The sequence below is a fragment of the Amblyomma americanum genome, chromosome 5 (genome assembly GCF_052857255.1).
Source record: "Amblyomma americanum isolate KBUSLIRL-KWMA chromosome 5, ASM5285725v1, whole genome shotgun sequence".
NCBI lineage: Eukaryota > Metazoa > Arthropoda > Arachnida > Ixodida > Ixodidae > Amblyomma > Amblyomma americanum.
In genome coordinates, this window is record NC_135501.1 from 65,926,963 (window position 1) to 65,950,108 (window position 23,146).

Sequence of the window (23,146 nt, forward strand, 5' to 3'; positions counted from 1 at the left end):
CAGCGGCTGTGTTTCGAAGTAGGCAAAATGCAAAATGCACAGGTGAGCTGTGCATTGTCACTGCACATTAAAGAAGCCCATGTTATCGAAATTAATCCAGAGCCCTCCATTATGGTGTCCTTAATAGCCCATGCGTTGCTTCAGGATGTTACACCCAACAATTTACAATTTACGAACACAGTACAACACTGCACAACAGACTATATAACATATTGCACAATACGCAATGCATTTACATTACTGTTGTGCCTGTTCCTTGTAGTACCGGACAACAGAGGCTCGAGCTGAAACTCCGCTTGTGGTTGCAGTGTCCATGACGTCCTCTGGCTGCTCATACAGCGCGTTGGTCATTCTGATGGAGAAGACCCACTGTGGCATGACAGGCTCGTTAAACTCCTCACAAATATTGTTCAGCACACAGCAGGCGCGAATCACATCAGCAGAATTGTCCAGGTCACTTTCCATTCGCATCATGCAGTGCCGAAATCGAGCCTTCATCCTCCCAAAGGCATTTTCTACCACTCTTCTCGCTTTTGAGAGCCGGTAATTAAATTCCTTCATCTCATCATCCAGGTGGGCCCTGTGGCTAAATGGCTTGATTAGATGTGATGTCACAGCGAAAGCCTGGTCACAAAGTATGAGTGGCCGACTGGTGTACCACTGATGTTTGCCACAGGCGACTGAAATTCCGGGCTTTCCACAAACTCTGCCAGGTTGGACTGCTTATATACGTATGCATCGTGGCAGCGGCCGGGTGTGCCAACCCTGACAAAGCGGAACTTGTACTTGTGGTCAACAACGGCCAGCAGTATGATGCTATGCCTGCAAAGTAACAACAATAACATAAGTCAGTCATAGTTCAGCTGTAATAATATTTGTAATGCCCCATTTCTGTCAACAGCAGATATTGCACTGCGTGCAGTGACCAAAGCGGTCTCAAGGTGGCTTCCTGGCTCAGAAAACATGCGCCTAAAGACAATTCGTCTGTTTTGCAACAACACTGCTGTGCAATCTTGAAATATATAGTATAGAGTAGGGGCGAAAACTGCTGATGCGCTATCATCAGCAGTATAAAGCAACATTGAATGACACTATCTTATGTGTGAAAAACCATTTAAGCAGTGATAAAGTTACTGCACTGGCTAAACAGACGTTAACTAATAATTATATGTTCACTGCAAACGGCGTGTCAGTGTCAGCGCGCGAAGAAAAGAAATAAAAATGATTTAAACTGGGAAACCTTACCATCCTTTGTAGTTATAATAGTCTGTTGCCTTCTTCGGTGGCGAGACTGGAAAATGACAGCCGTCCAACGCCCCAACTGCCTGTGGAAAGTCCAGTACGGCACTGCACTCCTTGATGTGGTCAGTGAGCCGCTCTCCGCATGGCATCGTGAGCCAGTGGGGCTCAAGATCAGCAATTACTGCCATACAGAATTCTCTGTATATGGTGTTCACTGTTGACAGGCTGACTCTTTTTTCAGGTTCATATGATGAGGACCGAAAAATGTTGGATCGGGCTCAATTTACATTCGATTTGTCGGGCAGCGAGATCGGCCCGAAACGAAAAAGGATGCGCCCTACAAGGTCGATCACCTCGAAGTCCGACTGTGATTTTCCGGAGGCGCCGGCTGCATTGACTGGGGACCTTAGTTTCCATAAATATTTTATTTCATTGGTGTGCTTTAACACCACGTCGCGTTCACATGTGCGTGCTTGCGAACCTTGAACGTCACGTGGCCACACTTCTATCTCTTTACACTGGCTCGGTTGAGCAATATAGTACCTTTTGCTGCTGCTATACATTTGTCATTGTCATATTTGTCAAATTCTTTTCCCCCACAGTTCACAGGCAATCTGCAGCAACCTCCCAAATGACAACTGCAGAAGGTATAGAGTCTTCACCAGATGCCTTAAAGTTATTGTTTATGTTGCAAAATATTATTGTTATTACTTTCAAATGTTCCAATGCAGCCAGCAGTCAAATGGTGCAAGTTACGGCACCGATATCATCAAGGCCATCGCCACAAAACGGGGCGACAGATCTTGGGGTTAAAGGCACACAGACGATCCTCGGCGAAATCGTGGGGTCGGTTTGTTGTGACTGGGACGGCACGGTGGCGTTGGTCCCAGATGTCCTCGATCCCTCGGTCAAGAGTCCGAATTCCGGCGCTTGGCCTTGCTGACGTCGGCTAGCGCGAGTCTGTTTCTCCCGATGGCTCCAAGAAAACCCGACGGCCAGGACTTAGTACTGGGCTCGAATTGCGAGGCGGGGTGCGCTGCGTTCCCACCCTTACAGAAATTCCATATCTGGTCCAGATATGCTTTATATACGGCCAGATATAAATATATAAGGCAGCAAATAAAGCCATATCTGGATATATCCAGGCTGAAATCAGGCCAGATATGCGCACGTTTCCCTTATATGGCTGATCTGGCTATATCAGGCAACATATAATCCATATCTGAATGGCAATGGGACATTATATGGCCAGATCAAGAACATATGTGGCATCGTCACGATCTTATATGGCCAGATCAGTGCCATATCTGGCATTGTCACAACCTTATACAGCCAGATCACGGCCATATCTAGGCGCATTACGACCTTATACAACCAAATCAGGGCCATATCTGGGCATCATCATGACATATAAGGTCAGATCAGAGCCATATCTGGGTGCCATAGGGACCTTATGCAGCCAAACATTTATCCTTTATCTACCGTATACGTAGCATATCCAATATTGGCAGCGTGTGGCCCAGCTTCAATTTTTTGACACATTCAGCATGGCCTTCATGCTTAGTTTTGACGTATATAATTGTGTCGAATTTAGAGAAGCTAGGATTTTCAATATTTCAGAATAATTCTTGTAAGCATGTATATATGCTAACAATTATACTGCGGGTTTCATGTGCACGTCATTATGCCAGGTGTTCCATGTTTGTCCAGGCTGTGAAAAATTCTCCTGCCCAAACTACTGGACAGTTTAGACCCAAACGCTGACTGCAGGCAACTTGACTTAGTCTACATTTTCTTATACTTTAACACCTGCATTTTCCAGAATTCGCTGAAAACTGCAGTCGGCTGTGGCACAACTTTTCGTCAAAACAAGAGAAGCAGCCAATTTTGCAGGTTGTGCCATCTGGCTAACTGCGCTGCAGTGCCCACATAGGGCACAGGCGGGCCTTGCAGTTGGCCAGATGATGTAGCTTGGCGAATCAGCTGCTCTGCTCACCACAATGAAAAGTGCTGCCGCAGCTGATTGCCATTTTTTGCCGATTCTGGAAACTGCAGGCAAGTTCACGTGTTAAAATTACCTACCGAAAAACAGACTATCAAGCGGGAGCGCAGGAGAGGAGAAAAGCAGAGAGGAAAACCGCCTCCTTGCAACACCCTCTGGACTATTCAAGGCCCTTCCATGGGGACCGTGACGTCACGCCAGTGGTCCCCGGCACCCCGGCCGCTGCTTTCGGTCGCTTGTCGTTCGCGTTGAATCTGTCGTGGCTGCTTGTTAGAATGACACCCAGGTGCGCGTCTGTTGCAAGGTTTTTGCATTCGGTAATTATTTAGCGAGTTTGACTAATGCACTCGGGTATTTTTTTTTTCGCTCCATTGAGGCATGCACCGCAACGATCTAAGGCGGCTTTTTAGACTTGTTAACAGCGTTCTGAAAAAGTCGCAAATGCATTTGTACAAATGGGTTTATTGACAGGAAGGGTTGGAAGCGACTTATTTCATTTCTTGCTTAACGTCTTCATTTTTCTGTCCGCAGCTTTTTTTTGCGCGGCACTTTGAATTTGATCATTTCGCATTCTGCAAAAGTTGTTCAAAGCAACGTTTGTTGCGGCACGCACTACATGCCGCACGAGTGTCTCTGGTGTGTGACCATTCTCGCAGGTTTCCAAGGCAACATCTCGCAGAAATGAAATGGCAGTGGAGCTAACAATTGCATGTTGGTTGCTAGATGCAAGGAATGCGTTTCCATTTTCGCCCGTGGTGAGCTTTTCAACAACAAGCGTCGTAACCAGCACCATGTGCACAGTGCATGGCTGTGGGAACTTCAACCCGCCTCTGGAGAGGTTTGCAATCATTTTGCAAGATTCAACTTCTATATTCATATCTTCCAGAATGAGTGCGCTGCGGCAAAATGCACAGGGAAGTTTCTTTAGGGCTGCATAGGCACAGTAGCCAGCTATGTAGGTAACAACTTCCATGTCATGCTTTGGGCTTGAGATTTCTTCCTCGGAAATCAACACTGAAAAGTTGTGCGGTGGCATTTCTTCGTCGCTCTCGCTGTTGTTGTCTGGCTCGGGAAGCATCAGCAGCTTTTGTAATCGAATTTTTTTTTCGGACTCCAAAAGCTGCCGCACAGAAACATGGTACTGCGCCCCAGCAAGCTGCCGGTAGCGACCGAAACGGTCTTCAAGGGTGTCCGTTTGGAACTTTCCTAGCAGAACATACTTCAATTTTAGTTCCTCTAGGCAGTACCGCGAAAGCTCAATAAGCGAGTAGCACGTCAGTCTCAAAGCAGAGTGGGTTTCTTTTGTCATGCAGCCACTGGTCATATTAACACTGCGCCAAGCGTCCAGCCAGTCTACGATACCATTCAAGAATATTATCTGTTGATCAGAGATTGAACTGATTGGATATTGAAGGGGGTCATTCAGACGGCGACCTTTGGAAGGTATCTTTACGTTCACTATTTTCCACCATGTTGCTATGATGTTAATGAAGAGAGCTGTTGAGCTGGAATTCATAATTTTCAGAGCCTCGCCCCGCATTTCAAGTGCGTTTGAGACAAATGGGTTAATGACGTCTAACGCCAACTTTACATTCTGTCTCTCCATGGGAGTTGGATAAACGGCTTAGGAATTTAACTTGTAGCCGAGCTTTAGAAGCGATGTCTTTTCCAATGCATATAGCTGCCGCACGGCACCAAATGATGCAGCTTTCATTCTGGGAGGCCCATCGGGCAGTACTCCAGAAAGACTCATTTCAGGAAAGTATAAACATGTTCCTTGGTTCTTCTGATTTATCCAATTGTTCCGGATGCATTTAAGTACGTGCACAGTGTCAACGACATAAAAAAGGGGGCGGCTTTTGTCGGCTGGGTGGGGATACACAATGCTTACTTCTCGGTTCTCAGAGAAAAGCGACATCATCTTTCGATTTAGTGAGTTGTTGTCGGTGATTACAGCTATCACCTTAAGGCCCAATGATTCCATTTCTAATATTATCCTCTTGCAATAATCATGCAGGATTTCAGAGTTCATTTTAGCCACTGGAAGAATATGAATAACGTCCTTGTTAGCTGACAGGAGCGACTGTATCATGAAAACGTGGGCAGTTGTGGCTGCTTCTTGTGAATTCGCTGACGATCCTACTATGCTGCCTCCTTTATAATCAAAGTATGGCTTGATGTTGATTTCATCAATCATTAGAGTCACTGTCTTTTCGTGCGACTCCATGAACTTCACTCTTTCGCAGATGTAGGACAGAAAGTGGGCTTCGTTTTGTTCTTTCCTTATACAACAGCTGTATCTTACCAGTACTCACTTATGGTGCAGAAACAGAATTAGCAAAAAAGGTTGAACTTAGATTGAGTACAATGTTGCAAGCTGTGAAAGTGAAAAGTGTAACATTATGATATGAAGAGAGCAGAGTGGGTAAGTAAACAAACGAGTTAATGATATCTTAGTAGAAATCAAGAGGAAATGGCAGGCAATGCAATGGAGAGGCTGGACAACCTATGGTTGTTGAGGGTTCCAAGATTTTCCAAGAGGGTTCCTCTGGATTCCAAGATTTCAGCTACCTGTGCAGTGCAGCAGAATTTCAATGAAAAGCTTCATGAGCTAAGCAAATAATGGCTGTTTCAGTTTATTTCATACCATTTATTACAGTGCACCTCAAATACCAATGTTTATTAAAACTATCGAAACTTATAAGATGTGCATTACTGAACACAAGTTTATTTACAGGTGCACTGAAACACGTTTTAACTGGTTGATGCAGAGCATACAGCAAGCCGCACACTTAGAGCTTTACAAAGAGATGATAATGGCCATTTCTTTTTAGAATCAAAGGCTTTCCAGAAGCTTCAAGACATTGCAAATTCTAAGGCCCTTCTGCAAGACATGCCGCGGCTATCTACTAGACATCAAACCTATGGATTAGAGGCTTTTCATAGCCTTCTAGTGCATTTTGCACCAAAGACCTACCATTATTCGTATTTGGGAATGAGGGCCAGGTAAGCTGTTGTCTTCTATTCTCTACTTTTACAGTCAGAAGCCATCCATATCACAAAACAATTGTGTTAAACAAAACAAATGTTAGACATGCATCTGTAGAAAAAGTGAAAGGCATGTAGGCACGTGCCGCAACTATATGAACAGGTGGCCATCTTAAATTACACTTACTGAAATTGTCAATAGCTGCATCATTTCTTATGTCGTATAAACAGAAATTAAAAACACAGTCGACCGAATCAGAAGGGGTTTTACATGCCGACACTTTGTGGAAATTTAGAGTTTCGGCTGTGTTCACCATGCAAGCACTGCATTTTCATTTTCAATCCGCCCGGCAACTGAGGCGATGCTTTGTTCTCATAGCTCTTCAAAAGTAGTACTTTGCTCCTTCAGTATTTTCATCACGCGTGCTCATGGTGCTTTCAAGCACTAATTGCTAACATGGTGTTGTGCTCAAATCCCATCAGTGACTTTCTTTTGTCACATGATCTTTACAGTTGGACTGTTTACATATGTTACAAGGTAACACGTTTTCACACTGTCCTGTGCAACTTTTTCAGGACCCAACTTGCTGTACTTCACTACAACGAGAACAGTGGACGTGGTCAGGCACGCACAAAGGATGGCACACTTCGATGGTGTGTGCGTTACCCAAAAAGGCAGCAGGTGGTGACCCAACAGCTTGTCCAGTAAAGGAGTCACCTACTCATGGTAAGCTTGCACCACCTAGTTTATTTGGTCACGAAGAAAGTGAATATTGCACAAGCTACAAGATGAAATGCTCACACAGGCTACGTCAAACGCCTCCTTGACAAGGTTGTGGCCATGGCTGAGAGCATGCAGCCTCAGGAGAGGAAAACTGCCCCAGAATCTCGTCCACCACTCAGCAGCAGTTTTCCAAAGGCCCCAAAAGAGAACCTGGTCGAGAAAAGAAAGTCAAGGTTCAACAAACAATGATCAGTTTCTTACCATCTGCAGAGAAAATACCGGTAAGTAGTACGGGGTTTACCGCATGTCCCAAATCTGAATGTGGCTTGATAGCCATTGTGACAGGTAAAAATGTACAGCGAAGGATGTGATGACATGCACCGTATACTTTAATTAGAGAAAACTAGTTACCAAAATGTTTGGTTCGTCAAAAAAATAAAAACAGATATTACTAAACATAAGAAGGCAGAGTAGGAAAAATCATGCAGCCACTAGAAAGTATGTAGACCACTGTGCACTATACGCTGGGGATTGCGTAGATTATGAAGGAAAAAAATGCAACCTTGATAGCCACTTTATCGCCTCTATCTTTTCCTTTATGGCATTTTTTTTCCTTTAGCTTTTTTTACCTCTTCCTGTTTTATTGCCATCGTTCATTTTGATTCTGTTGCATATTTTTTGAAAAGGGGGGGTCTGTTTTTGCATTCTTTTCATGTCAGTATGGCTATTAACCTGCTTCTCCCCTACCTGTAGGTGACAGCCTCCGTGGCCAGACAACAGCTGTTTGAAGACCAAGTGTGCCATCTTCCAACCCTCCTCACTCCACTCCCCACCATAACCCCAGTCCATCCTCCTTAGAGTGAAGGGCCTATATAACCCCCGCCAATGATGACCGCACTTGACCTGACAAAGACAAGTCCTCTTGTTGGAACGTTGGTCGCTAGACTGAGGCTCTCCCTTCATTTTATTTTTTTAAGATTGAAATCTCCCATACTTGTTATCTGCCATTACGAAAGAACCAATGCACTACTACCACTTATTTAGCAACCATTGCTGTCTTCTAGAAAATATTACTAGCGACAGACTGTGGTGAACACACCATACGCTATACGACAGTATCTGCGTGATCTTAAAAGCGTTATGCTTCAGCATTTCTCGACAATTTGCAGGCTAGCACGAAAGAAGACTTAATCATTTTACTTAGTGTGCTTCATGGAATAGTCATTTGGTAAGCAGAAAAAAAAAACTTTTTTTTCTTGCCACCTTTCTGCTCTGCATTTTTATGGTAAACATGTTGCAATTTTTTGGGCCTTATTGATTGCAAGGGCAATGATGGTGAAGAAATGGACACAAGGCACATTTATAGCTAGGAGTTCAGTGTGTTGGCCCTCGACTACGGCACTTTCCACCAGACTATATACGTAGCTCAATTTTTCACAAAATTTAGTTGAACGATATTGCATCCATCATTGTATCCAGTGTTGGATGTCTATGTCTAACCATTTAACCATGCATGAACTGCAAACAGACCAACTACCTCAATCCAAAGCCACACTAGGGAGACAGCTAGATGCCAGGGCAGACTACAAAGGAAAGTTTCACCCCAATTACAGATCTTCAGAGGTGATTTTTTGTCCTTGACACAAGTAGGTTTTGCATTGCCAACAGGCTTCCAACATGGTTTTTATTTTTTCTGTCACAGTGTCTAATTTATTTTACACGTCGCAGTAGCAATTCTGACACGACTAGAGTTTATTGCTTTAGCTTGCCCTTCTAAGCGTTCGATAAGCCAAACAGACCTTCTTTCTTATTTCAGTTCCCTGAACAAGTGTCTACTGTGCATGCATCCATATGCTGCTAGCGTATAATTACTGCACGGAGCCCTCATATTTGCATTTATGCCCAAGATTTAAAAAAATAATTTAACTGACGTAAAATCTTATTTGAAGTGGACTTGCAAACTCACTCAGCTGTAGAAGCTACGATTTGTTTAATCCCTGCAGCTGCATCTTTCAAGTTGGTGTTAGTTCAGCCTAACTGCCTTATTTTTTCTGTCATACTGAAGAGCCTCATATGATCGAGAATTTTAGGGCAGCGTCATCAACTCCCAATATAGGAATGAAGTTTTGCAAACTCGGACATACTTGCTTGGCACCGGCGGCAATAAATGCCACAATACAGCTATTCAGTGTAGTAAAATGCAACTTGATATTGGTTCAACATGTGCCTAACTGTTTTGTTGCTGCTGGCGTAGTGGATCATCACAAGCAGTCACTGAAATGCTGGATGCCAGGAGGCTGTCGCCTCCTACCTATAGCAGAACAACGCTCGGCCAGCTTGTACATGACTGCTCAATGGCAATGGTCATTGACTGAAGTTACAACCCGTGTAATCCCTGCTGTCTTATCTTGCAGGTTGGTATTGGAGCACAATTATCTTGTGTGACCTCGCTGAATAGTAAGAGATGTTCTGCCAATCTTCACAAATTAATGCACCTTATTAACATTTTTAGAGGACCACAAATACTTTTTCCTGGCTTCAAAGCGGAATAAAATTCTGGGTTTTTGCCATGTGGTTTCTTCATGTCAATCACACTAGTGCAAGGTTCCTGCACAGTGATTGCAAAAAAACCTGCCAGAACTCAGCAGACTCAGCTAATTTAAATTAGTCCTCACTCCAAAAAGCACTTTTTCTTGCTCTCACTTTGCAATAACCTCAAGCACTGAAAACAACACACACATCTGTAGAAACCTCTCTCTGCAGGAACACATAAAAAAGGTGGTTTTCTCAGACTGTATCCAGGAGACAACTTGGCAGAAAGCGTAGACTGTTTCTCATTTGTTTTCAGATGAGCCAAACAGCAAGTACGGTGCATTTCGCTATAACCTGTGAATGAAAAGTGCTAAAATTTCCCCCAGGGTTGATTCAAATTTCTCACTCATTAGTGGAGCATTTGCTGTTCATTTTTTTTTCAAGAATTGTAGTGTTAAACCACAGGCTATCATAAATTTCGCAGTAGCCGCACAGAGCAGGTCTCTCCTAGCGATTTCTGGCACTTGATAATAAATGCAGCAGAAGTACTCATCTTCCATTCTGTGCATGCATACAAACACCTGTTATGAACGAGTAATATTGCAGCCACAGCGAAAATACAGTTATGCACAACTGGGTGCCACCCTATATGCGAAAAAATCGCATACCGGCATCAGACACGTACCGGAAATTTTTTCGCGAATGGTGCCGGCCGGCGCATGCACAACTACGAGAGCACTGTGGACGGCTCCTTTCGAAAGGGAGGCCCCTACCGACGGCAGCAAGTCTTGGCACAGTTCATGTGAGCTAGCGAAGTCGCCTTTCCGTTGCATCAAGCTTCGGGTATAACTGCCGCTCTCCAGCGTAACCAAAGCAATATTGCGAATCACATCGCAGCAGACGAACGCACTCAGATCACGCACAATCAATTGTGCAGCAACATAATACTTTCTACTCCATGCAACGCTTTGTACGTTGTGCTATTGCCAGGCGAGAAAAATGTGGTCGCGGGTCTTTTCACACACCACGCCACGGCACGATCAAAAACACATCGTAGGGCAAGCGAAAGCAAACACATTCTGGTTTAGTCATTTCTGTGGACTATAGGCGCACCGTCACGATCTTCCGAATCTTCCTCGAACTCCGAAAGGCATTGTGCGAAGTGGCTTATCGCGAGAAAGTTATCGGACAGTCGTCAAGCTTCTGCCAATAACGACATGCAACTTCGAAAAATGACGTACTACGTACAAGAGCAAGTTTCCAACGTTGGTAGACGATCCCGGCTGCTCTTCGCTCCCCGCAACAGATACTGCGTCGTTTGTGTGCGAAACTGGTACAGTGACATCCCGATGTTCACGTGAGTGTCAAAAGTGTCCTATAATCGCTTTTACAACACTGCGAAGAGCTGCAATCAGCCCGCAACGCAGCCTACGCAGCACTGGAGCCGTATCGGCATCTTCGCTGGTCCTCGAAATGTCGTCACGTCTTCTTGGCCAATCAGAGGCGGCGGCGCGACCCGCGATGTGCCCCGAGGCGCCGGCTGCGTATTTCTGCTAAAAACGAAAATTGGGGCTTGTTTTTACCAAATTTTAGTTCGATATTCGAGTTTGCGCGTCAAAAACTCTAAGGGGCCACCGCAAGCCCAATTTTTGCAAAAAGTGCTTCAGTCTCCCTTTAATGCAATACATAGTTGGTGTAGCCAGCAGCAAGCTCATTCTCTGACAGCGCACAAACACTTGTTTATCGATGCACGTGCATCATTGCTGGTGGGGATAATGTCAAAAATGAACTGTTCTTTTGAAAAAAAAACATTCCACGCTTTCGAATTGACACCTTTTATATTCAACAAGGTAAAATAAGGCACATTATGAACTAGAAGGCAGATTTTAATGAAGAGCCCTCGTACTACTATGAGCAGGGACTGCAGAAAAGTGTTCTTGCATTAGCATTGCTGAAAGATATTAGTAGAAAATATTAAATATTACAGCGCCTGTAGCTTAGAACGTGTGTGTATGCGCGTGCATGCGTGTGAGCGCGTCCGCCTGTGCATGCATAGACAGCTGCAATTATTTTTTTTTGCTATTATCGACTCTGCACTAACCGGTACTGCATATATAAAAAATATTGTTTCTGATCTGTATATTTTCCCGGCTTTCTTAGACCACAGCACATAGCAAGCCTTTGAGATATATAGAACATTGATTGTGTTTGTAATTGGCCAGTTTCAAGACATCATTTAAATTTCATTCGCATTTTTTTGCATTTGTCAACGGCAGCTCTAAGGTGTCTTTTGCTACTGGTTCAAAACAGTGCATGCCACTTTGCAATAAATGTACGTGCTGTGTTTGTTGTGTGGTGAAAAAGCGCAGAAAATTAATCTCTTGCTTCATAAAGCAGCCGTAAACTGGTACTTTTCATAGCATTCAACTTCATCTACCATGACATGAGAGACAGGAGCAGAGGAAACACTGCCTTGCAGGCAGTAAAAAAGTATTCAAGATAAACATGACAGACATACTAGTACACACAGCAGGTTACTTTCTTGGCCATGTGGTGTATGTGAAGTATGCTTCAAATGTAAGTCAGGAATGCACTCAGTTAAGAAAGTTGCCATGTAACGAAAGCTATATGGGTGTCAAGACCACATAATAAAAAAATTCCAAGGGTGCACATAGCCTCCCATGCCCAGAGAATGCGAAGCATTTCAAATTTTGAGGGTGGCCGACCTGAATTTGGGAGTCACCACTAAGTGGGCCATATTCAGAATAAGTTGGGCACCCATAATTTTGGTCAACTTCGGACAAAGTCAAATTTCAGGTGTCTCATGGGCCAGATTTTGTGTGGACCGCCTCAATTTGAAAGTCATCACTGAGTTGGCCATACTTAAATCAGGTGGACACCAATCTTTGCTAAATTCTGACAAAGTCCAATTTTAGGGGCCCAGGGAGGCCAGTTTTTGGATTGCAGGCAGACACACTTTCTGCAGACGTTCTTCTGTGGCATGAGCCTATTATTGCTTACGCATTAAAAAAAATCTGCCTGTCCCACAGGGTGCTCGAGGCAGACAGCACTGTTACTGCCAGTGAAGCATTTTTCTTTGCTTTCTTCTATGCACCCAAGTTCAGTGTCGCCAAAACAGTTGAAAATCGCTCTATAAATAAAACTTTCCTATATACATTATTGTCTGTTGTGCAATCTCTAGGGGCCGTAAGGCTTTCAGAGTTCGTGAACAATAGCCGTATAGCTCGTTTTATAATTTTTGCACCTGTATATTTATGCAGTGTTTGCAAGGATGTGTACAAATTGTTTTCTTCTTTAATATCATTAGAAACAACACTGCCAAAAGAAACAAGATGAAAACCTTCAAGCTTCTATAAAGGAAGCCCACGAAGTGGATCTGCACAAGGAAACTGAAGATTTAAGGAAAAAATGAACATTTACAGGGGCAAGTAAGGAAATACCAAAGTAAGTTCCTTCTGTTAGATCAGTGATTCCCGGAAAGAAAAATTGCAGTCCATAATTCACCCATCAGACTTTTAACTTTCTGTTTGGTGCATGATAGTCTCAGTTGCTTATGCGCCATTAAAACCAGCACACAATAACAACAAAGCAACCCGACTGCTTGGGCCGCATGTTAAGTTTTAGTGCGGCGCATAGCTTTAGTTGGCTATGGTGTCACATTTTTGGTGATGTAACCAAGCATCTAATCTTGCGATGTGCGAGCAAACATTTTTTAAACCATGGTAAAAGTAGTAAAAATTAACAGCAAATTGAGTCAGATATTTTCATGCAGTTCAATTAGCAAGACGCAGTTTAAACTAAAAGAGAAAAAAATGTTTCCACAAAGCACGAGATGAATAGACACCTCTACTCATCCTTGACATCCTTTGCCACAGCGTAATTCCTTTCAGGCATCGCATAATGTATATTGTGAGGGTACAATATATACAAGTTACATCTTTTGTTCATGGGGAAAAATTATTCTAATGTGCATCTTACATGCTTGACTAGAGAGTTACAGTATATTGTCATGAAGCATTGGTGAACACTCCTACACAATCTGCAAGTAGAGATCCATTTCTGGTTTATGCTCATGCAAAGGAAAGGATATTTCTTTTTTTAGTCGCTGATTTTCGCTCACTTGTGGTGTGATGTAAACCTGTAAGAGACTGTGTGTGCCACACTGCTGCAAAACAAAAGAAAAATGACTGGTGACGTGCATCAGCTGTCTTTTTAGCCATAGAGCAACTAACCTGTGTCTGTTTTTGCTACTTCATGGCCTGTGAGATCAATGCGGCCAGAGAGAAATCTTCCCTGAACTGTTTTCATGCCAGGATACATAAAGAGCACAAATTCCGCACATTACAGATTCCAGCTTTCTTGCAGAGAATACTTGTGCACACAGCTATGTTTGCTTAAGCAAACCAACAACCAGTGCAGGACAAATGAGCATATTCATGCTCCCTTCGTTGGCAGCAAGAAAAGGCTTACTTGTATAAGATGTTATGCTTTATATACACCAAGTTGAAAAGATGTTATGCCAGCTTTATCAGGTGATGTGCTGCATGCACGCAGAGACTGTACGCCTTCTTTTTGAGCATTTATCACGCCCAAAAACAGCTGGGCCCAGTCCTGTATTACGTGGTACAACGATACCTTCATAAATTTGCTGAGCATATTTTAAGGCCAATTAACGTGACCAGCAGGACAAGACACGCGCGTTCTGGGTTCTACTCGTTTGTCGAAAAATAAAATTTTTCGTTCCAATTTACCCTCTTTATTATCTTAAGTGCATAGACAATTGCTACGCTTATAAGAAGTACAATAAGCTAGCTTCCTGGATAACCTTTTGTGGCAGTAAGGAGGGGGAGTAAGAGCGCTCACCGTTAGTGTTCAGCTGCGTGCAGATGGCTCACCGCTTGGTCAACTGATTACTGTCACCATGGTTCCCTGAGGACAGCATAAATCCTTTTTGTAAACTCCAAAAGCCAGCCTTTCGCGCATAGCGAAAAAGCAGCTTGACACAGCTGCCTTTCGTCTTGTCGTGACTATTGAGCGTGGCTTACTCCCGTATCCACTTAGTTTTCACCACCCACTCTAAGCCACCTTAAGCTGTTCCATAAACTGCACTTACGAACAAACCTATACTTCCTTAAACTATACTGTTATCCCTTTGCTAGACAATAAACACATGAAAAGTGCAGAAAAATGCACGAAGCATAATTCCGACTCCAGAAGGCTCAAGCGCTGCAGCCGTAATTTTGTCCTCCGAAACAGGCGGAGTCACCACAGTGAGGGAATTTTTTCTGCACAGAAAACGTGGATAAAACTTAAAAACAGCTTGAGCATGCGCTTTGATTTCGAGCCGCAAAGCACTGGTAACCAGGCGAATAATGGTGCGACTTGAGACCTGAGCCAACTTTGCCCATGTAAGACGGTCATATTTCTCACTTCCTCATGAGATGTGAGCAGTTTCTCTTGAGAACGTTGAATAAACTAGCCTGTTCCATAATACAAATTCTTGCAGCCGAGAGAAAACGCACAGTACACAAGCCTCTAGAATTTTGCCTCCATCGAAATTAGACCACCGCGGCCGGGATCGAGCCTGCATCTTTCGGGTCAGTATCTGAGTGCCATAACCACTGAACCACCGCGGCGGCTCGGGGGCGAAGAGGATATGCAGGGTCCCCGTGGACCACATATTTCTGTCCCGGCACAAGTTTCACCAGGTTGTCGTAGGGCATGGTCTGCCACAAAATCCCTGCAATTGTGAGAAATGTGTTCTCAAAACAGTAAACATGCTGCAGCCATGAAGGGGATACATGAAAGCATGAGGGGCATAAACACACATGAAAAAACTGCTGCGCTACTAGTAGCAGTGGGCACACTTCGATGCATTGTCTGTCAATGTCAATAATGTAGATGATAGGGGCAAGACAACCCAAGCAGCACAAGCCATTGGCCCAATATTGGGATTGTGATGACAAATGGTGGTCCTACATAGGACCACCATCACCACTATTACCCCAATATAGGCAATGCCTCTTTCCGACAGTTCCAATGATGGCCCCACATGTTCTATGTGTCCCCGATATTGGCAGTGCCGCTTAGTTACATCGCCAGCAATGGCCCAAGCTGGGCAGTATTTTCCCGATATGGGCATTGCCACTAACTTACATTTCCAATAATGGCCCCAGTTGGCCTTTATGTCCCCCATAATGGCTTTGCCACTCAGTTACATTCCCAATAATGGCCCCATTTGGCCATTATTTTCCCCATATTGTCATTACCACTCAGTTACATTCCCAATAATGGCCCCGGATGGTCACTATTTTCCCTATATAGGCAGTGCCACTCTGTTACATTTCCATTAATGGCCCTTCGTTGTGTAGTATTTCTCCAGGATTGGCAACGCCACTTCAATAGGCAGAATGATATCGGTCATTGTTTGCCACTAATTCTCCACCATTCCAGTGCATTTATTATCACCCACGAAATTTGTGGGTGATAATCCATGAGGATTTGCTTGGGGCAGTTATTGGATTTACACAAAAATCTTAGGCAAATCGATCGAAAGATCGATCTATAATATATATGCACGTTAGTTCTTTAAAAATCTCTCACAAATCCCGATATGTAAACAATGCGGGCTGGCGCGAACCATAGGAAATGGGTCGATTACACATACGCGTGTGCGCGCGCTAATTGGTAATCAAGAAAATTCATTCTTTGTCCGTGAGACTCCGTGCACAGCACACGTGCAATACGGGACAGCCTGCAGCGCACTCATTTTAAGTGGAATGAATAAACTGCTTGGCAGGAACACGTATTTTCAATGACGAATGTCTCTTAAGAGAATGATATGTGTGGTGCAGATGGTCTAGTTCACTCGATCGTTTCCAAGCGAAGGGTTTATACGCAATTTTCAGCTTATTCTGATTAGCATCGCCGCAAGCTATATGGCCTCAGCCGTCGCGTTTTCCATATGAATTTCGAGAATTTGGGAGAAAAAATCACGACTGCAGTGTACACAGCCGGCGTTAGCAAGATATGCAAAAAATTCAAAAGGGCACACACTTTGTTGACCTAAGTGCGGTAGGCGAATGCCTTGAGCGCGGTGTTGCTGCTTGTGTCACTGATGTGTGGTTAAGATGTTAAGTACACAATTATTTTGAATATTATTCTGGAGACATTGGAGGGTGTTTGGGAGGCATATCCGTCTGATTCGGCGCCTTTCCGCACTCTCCGGCGTCATATATTAGTGTAGGCACAGAAAAATCAAGAAAATATATATTTGAGAAGTAGAACCGATTCCGTGTTGGAAGGAAGTAGTGTGACCACTGTATGGTGTCTCTTCAGATAGGAAAGTACACTCGGCATGTACTTCACCCTCGATGGGAGTTGTGGAAGATGAATAACTGTCTGCTCTCAGACGAAATCTTTCAGCGTGCTGTACCTACTTGTTTGAAGGACGTATGGTCACGCCGTGATCTTTCCATTTTTCAAAAGTGGGACTTGTTTAAACAGGAGATCAAAAACTTGGCAATTGAGGCCTCAGCAAGAATCGCTTTCCTGAAGAGACACCACCTTCGTGAGCTTGGGCGCACCCTAACGGAGCTACATGAGCTAGAGAGGGTAAGCCCGGGTGCCTATCTCGAAGAGATTAATAACGTAAAAGCACAGCTTCAACAATTTGCGACAGACAGATATAAGGGGGCCTTGATACGATCTAGGTCCCGAAGGTTTCTTGATGAGCAACCTTCTCGTCGGGCCCTGAGTGATGAAAGAGAGAATGCTCTTGCGAAGGAAATATTGGAAATTCAGTATGGTGATTGCACATACAGTGATGCGCCTGGTATTCTTGCTGCTTTCTTCGACTATTATCGGAAGCTGTTTGGCAGTTGCGAAGATCCAAGTCAGGGTTTCGATTACAGTTCCTTGCTCGGAAACTTCCCTCGACTTGATGATGAGAAGTGTGCTATAGTGAAGGGACCTATCACTTTGGATGAAATTCAATCAGCCATTTCTGCCCTGCAGAGCCAGAAATCTCCTGGGCCAGATGGTATTACTAGCGAATTCTATAAAACATTTTCGCCTTGCCTAGTGCCTGTTTTGATGGAAGTTTTCAAAGCATCTTATGATGTGGGTGTCCTGCCTCCCACTTTTTATTCTGGGCACACAATATTAATTCCCAAAAGCAAAGATACTAATCGGTTGAAAACTGTTGAGGGATATCGTCCAATTTCCCTTTGCAATGTTGATTACAAAATTTTTGCCAAGGTTCTTAGCAGTCGTCTGCAGCTCATCATTATGGACTTGATAGGTCCGCATCAGGTCTGTGGTATTAGAGGCCGCAGTATTCAAACACATATCCATATTGCACGTTCAGTATTAGAGACAGTATCAGATGAGATAGGCGAAGTAGCTCTGATTCAAATTGACTTGGCTAAGGCGTTTGAAAAAGTTCGGCACGATTTCTTGTTCGCGGTCTTGGAGTATGCAAATATTGGTGACGTCTTGCTCAAAGGCATAAGGCTGTGCTATAAGAACTCCTATACAAGGGTTATTGTTAATCAGGAGCTAACGAAACCAGTACCACTAGAAGCATCTGTTCGTCAAGGATGTCCACTGTCTCCATTGTTGTTTGCCCTATATCTGGAACCCCTCTGTCTCAGTATAATTAACAGCGCAGCTATCCGCGGTTTCTCTCTGGCTCAATGTGAAGTTAAAGTTTTAGCTTAAGCTGATGATGTCGCCCTCTTTTGTTCTGACAAAAAGAGTGTACTCGAGGCTCTAAACTTGACTAAACAGTTCTGCGATGTATCAGGCGCGGCTCTTAATTTAGAGAAATCCAAAGGCTTTTGGTTGGGTCATTGGGGAACTAGGCCAAGCCAGTTCGGTGGTATATGCTGGAACTGTAGCCCTCTTGAGTACCTAGGCGTTCCGCTGCACCAAGTTCGCAACAGTACAGCCTACTGGGATTCACAAACTGTAACTCTACGGCGGCAAGCACAGGCTTGGATGGGTAGGGAACTCAGTGTTTGCGAGGGCACAGGTCTGTAACATTTTGTTTGCAAAGCTCGCGTATGTCCTTCAAGTCCTGCATTGTGCGAGGAGGAAGGCCAATCTCTAGAACCAGCTACTATGCACATGTTTGTTCTAGTCAGCCAGTGAAGCGAATAATTACAGGTAATACTGCGCTGCAATTATTTCAGGTCGAAGGCTTGGATCGAGTGTGCCAAGAGGGGCGACCTGTTAGAAAAGTCGCCGACCCAGCTGTATACGCTATGTACCGCATCTGCGGGGACCATTTCACCGCAGATGAACGACTTCATGGACCCGTGGGTGATTTCGCTGAAGACGGCTATTCCTACTGTTCAGCCTACAGGATACTCGGATTGTCAGCTCGCTGAAGGTAATTTTCAGTGTGCGCTTGTCGTTCATTAAACACTTGACAAACTCGCCCGGCCAATGAAACTTTGAATTGCCTTTTTCCAGCTACGATTTATGATTACCATAAGACCCACTCGATGTAATCCCAGCGGTTGAAACGTACATTTCTCAAAATATATAGAATTCGCCTTTTCTGGCATGTACGTTTCATCAATAGAAACTTAGACAGCATTTGCTTCAAGCAATCCCCCGCCGCGGTGGCTCAGTGGTTAGGGCGCTCGACTACTGATCCGGAGTTCCCGGGTTCGAACCCGACCGCGGCGGCTGCGTTTTTATGGAGGAAAAACGCTAAGGCGCCCGTGTGCTGTGCGATGTCAGTGCACGTTAAAGATCCCCAGGTGGTCGAAATTATTCCGGAGCCCTCCACTACGGGCCTATTTGATCCTCTCTTCTTTCACTCCCTCCTTTATCCCTTCCCTTACGGCGCGGTTCAGGTGTCCAACGATATATGAGACAGATACTGTGCCATTTCCTTTCCACCAAAAACCAATTATTATTATTATTAATCAGTGTCTGGCAGACAGCTGGACAAATTTAAAGCCCGGTGTCTCATTGTTTCCCATCGCTGCCAATAGAACACAGGGTTCGCTTACATATATATCCGTCACTAAGTTAATTATTGCGCTGATCATTTATTACATCTTTTCTTCCCTTTGCTAGGTTCGATAATTATACTTCGTCTCACAAGATGTTTGCAGCACTACGGAAGGTAGAGCTCTCTCGTCCAATCAGGGCTGCAGAAACGCAGAAAATAGTCCCTCGAATATTTGAGGAGTGTATGACTATTAATCAAAACAATAAGCATTGGAACTAAAAACATGATTTGGACAGGTATATTTAAATGGTAGGGAGTGTTTCAACCACTGGTGAAATTACCAGACAAAGCCCGTACGGACACAGCTCTGCGGAGGCCTGCTGCGAGGTAGTGATGCGTCACCACTTTCCAACATGGCGTCGGACGAGTCTGTTGTGTCTCCTGTGTGCTCTACACCAACAGTGGGCCGTTTCCCCAAGCAGGCGAAGCAGGTGGCTTTAAATGTTCTTGAAGCGCTTCGCGTCGAGTGCGGGGGCAGTTGGAGTACAAATGCGCTCATCAAGAGGACGGCAAAACTCACGCAGGTGAGCGAGCGAACGCTTTACAAGTGGACAAAGGAGACGATGAACGCGGGCCGAGTGTTGTCACCGAAGAAGCGTGCTGGCGGAAGAGGCCGCGAGCGGACGAAGAAGCTGGACGATTTTGACCTGAGCGTGTTGCGAAGGGTGGTACACACCTTTTTCCAGAGAGGGGAAATTCCAACTATCGCGAAGGTGGTTGCGCATTTCGAAGAGGACGAAACGCTACCGACCATGTCCGCAGCGACAATGCAGAGGATGTTGAAGAAACTTGGCTTCCGATATAAGAAGCGCTCTCGGAATGCGATGTTAATCGAAGCGACGCACATTGTGCAGTGTCGCCGCCGGTACCTGCGCCAGATAGCGGAGCTGCGACGCCAGGGTAGGCCTATTTTCTTCACCGACGAAACGTGGGTTAACGCCGGCCACACGCGAAGTCAAGTGTGGACTGACTGCACCATCCAATCTGCACACCAAGCGCATCGATCCGGACTGTCGACTGGTCTACAAAACCCCAGTGGCAAAGGTGGCAGGCTTATTGTGACGCATTGCGGTAGTGAGCAAGGTTTTGTCGAAGGCGCAGCGGAAGTTTTCCGAGCGAAGAAAAACTCGGGCGATTACCACGAGGAAATGAACGGGGAACACTACGAAAACTGGTTCTCCAGGAGACTTCTCCCACTACTACCACCCGGCAGCGTTATAGTGATGGACAACGCGCCATATCATTCTGTGAAGCAGGATAAAGTGCCGCGGATGAGTAGCCTCAAAAAGGACATACAGGCTTAGCTTACCGGAAAAGGTGTCGCGTGGAGCAGCGGCATGGTGAAGGCCGAGCTCATGCAGCTTGTCAGCAATGTGAACACAGGTGGGGAGCAATACCGTGTCGACTGCATTGCTAAAGCTGCTGGCCATCTCGTTGTGCGCCTGCCACCGTACCACTGCCAACTGAACCCGATAGAGCTTGTCTGGAGCGACGTCAAGGGTTTCGTGGCCAGCCAAAACAAGACGTTTAAGCTCCAAGACGTCGAGCCTCTGGTTTGGCAAGGCATCACGCAAGTGACTGTTGAGAAATGGAAGAATTACGTGCAGCATATTATCAGTGAGGAAGATGTGATGAGAAAACTGGACCACATCATCGACGATGTTGTTGACCAGGGACCGGCCATTGTTGTCAACCTGGAGGACGACACAACCAGCAGTGCTGAATTCAGTTGTTATGAGGACGATGAGATGATCGAACCCGTTTAACGTGCGTTGCCTCTCGCGCAGCACATGGGCTTGTTTTGCATTTCGCCACCATCGACACTCGGCTGCCTCGGCACGCTGGAGTAAATAAATTTATATGCACGACACGATTACTGAAATTTACTGCGACGCGACAACAGAGGAACTGATGAGAACAGTACCCTGGTTGTCTCACATATATCGGTGGACACCCGAACCGCGCAGTAAAGGAAGGGATAAAGGAGGGAGGGAAAGAAGAAAGACAATATCTCGGTGGACACCCGAACCGCATCGTAAAGGAAGAGATAAAGGAGGGAAAGAAGCGAGAGAAAACTGAAAATAATTGGTTTTTGGGGAAAGGAAATGGCGCAGTATCTGTCTCATATATCGTTGGACACCTGAACCACGCCGTAGGGGAAGGGATAAAGGAGGGAGTGAAAGAAGGAAGGAAGAAGAGGTGCCGTAGTGGAGGGCTCCGGAATAATTTCGACCACCTGGGGATCTTTAACGTGCACTGACATCGCACAGCACACGGGCGCCTTAGCGTTTTTCCTCCATAAAAACGCAGCCGCCGCGGTCGGGTTTGAACCCGGGAACTCCGGATCAGTAGTCGAGCGCCCTAACCACTGAGCCACCGCGGCGGGTCAAAGTTGGATTTTGAGGAAAGGCGCAGCGCTGAGGGGTAGAGCACCTGTGGCTCGGTGCTACTATAAATAGAGGTAGAAAGAAGCCACCTGGACATCAGGTGGATCGAGCCACAGGCGCGTAGGAACACACTAATGTAGTGCGCGCCATCCTGATTGGACGAGAGAGCTGTACCTTTTGTAGTGCTGCAAACATCTTGTGAGACGGAGTATAGTAAAGATATGGACCTATTTCTGTACATGTAGGAAAATGCTTGTAAAAAGTTGTATTTTTTTATTGCTCTGGAAGGCAACTGCAGCCTTTCTCGAAGAGACGGTTTACATTCCAGTTATTTGCCATTTGTCCACATTTTTCTTGTTTCAGAACAAGAGCGTGCAGCACGAATGTGGATTTTTTTGCGTGGTGTCTACAGCTTTACCAATAAATCGCAATAATCACCTTTTACAAAAAGTGCAAGCTGACTGTTATGTTACTATGTGTATTGAATATGTTGTGCTTGTATTTCTGAACACCCTGTGAACCTATCACTCAATGCTGCGTATACGTGCCTTTTTATCCCCTTACTTGTGTCTAGCTGTTGAGAACTCCTATTGTGTTGTTCGCACGGGTGATGTTTTGAATGAAAAACACTCAGAGCGAATGTGCAATATTTTTTGTTCGTGACATGGTGCCGCTGGCTTTACCATAACTTTTTTGTTGCTGTTTGTATTATGATGTATTCTATAAATTGTGTGTGATCCAGTATTTTTTTCCCTACAGTTCAAATCGTAAACAAGAAAAAATAAACTCTTTGTGTGAAACCACTCCCTTCTCTGTTTGCAACTGAAAGAGGTGGCTCAATGACGGCACAAATTTAAAGTAAGAACAGCTCTGAATGCATTATTCCACACTGTATGAACTAATTCAGCTTGCGTAGGTTCTTAGAGAAGCTTGGTGGTATTTCTAGTAAAAGTCTGCGATCCGAGAGTTTATTACGTCTATATGTATGGCATGCTTAGAAATGAAATATTAAAGCACTTGTGCTCCACTTAAACGATGTTGAATATTTTAATAGCCAAAGGTAAATCAGAATCGAAAGCATTTTTATCGAAACCGAAACTGAAACGGACCTGAAGCAGGCGCCTAAAATCTCGGAGGACAAAATTAGCGGTCTGACCACCCGCTCGGGGCGCTGGCTACAGTGCAGCAGCTCGGCCACAGGGCCCTACGGGAGTGTCCGCTCG

At 44.8% G+C, this 23,146-nt stretch overlaps 2 protein-coding genes across 3 annotated transcripts in view; both read right to left on the reverse strand.

Moving 5' to 3' along the window:
• Positions 1-611: 611 nt before the first annotated feature.
• LOC144133938 (uncharacterized) lies at positions 612-1,391 on the reverse strand. Its single transcript, XM_077666987.1, has 2 exons — positions 1,246-1,391; positions 612-822 (listed from the first exon to the last, which is right to left on the reverse strand). The coding sequence occupies exons 1-2, from the start codon at positions 1,389-1,391 to the stop codon at positions 612-614; spliced, it is 357 nt and encodes a 118-aa protein (XP_077523113.1).
• A 5,569-nt stretch (positions 1,392-6,960) lies between these two features.
• LOC144132510 (uncharacterized) overlaps positions 6,961-23,146 on the reverse strand; it is a 107,210-nt gene continuing 91,024 nt past the window's right edge. For both annotated transcript variants that reach the window (XM_077664971.1, XM_077664970.1), the window contains exon 4: positions 6,961-7,166. The gene's annotated coding sequence lies outside the window, so the exon portion shown is untranslated. The remainder of the gene's footprint in view (positions 7,167-23,146) is intronic.

Excerpts from the sequence above, each read along its gene's own strand:
- LOC144133938 (XM_077666987.1), bottom strand. The coding sequence starts at position 1,391 with ATGCCATGCGGAGAGCGGCTCACTGACCACATCAAGGAGTGCAGTGCC. Across the intron at positions 823-1,245 it reads TATTATAACTACAAAGGATG|GCATAGCATCATACTGCTGG; the intron begins GTAAGGTTTCCC and ends GTTACTTTGCAG.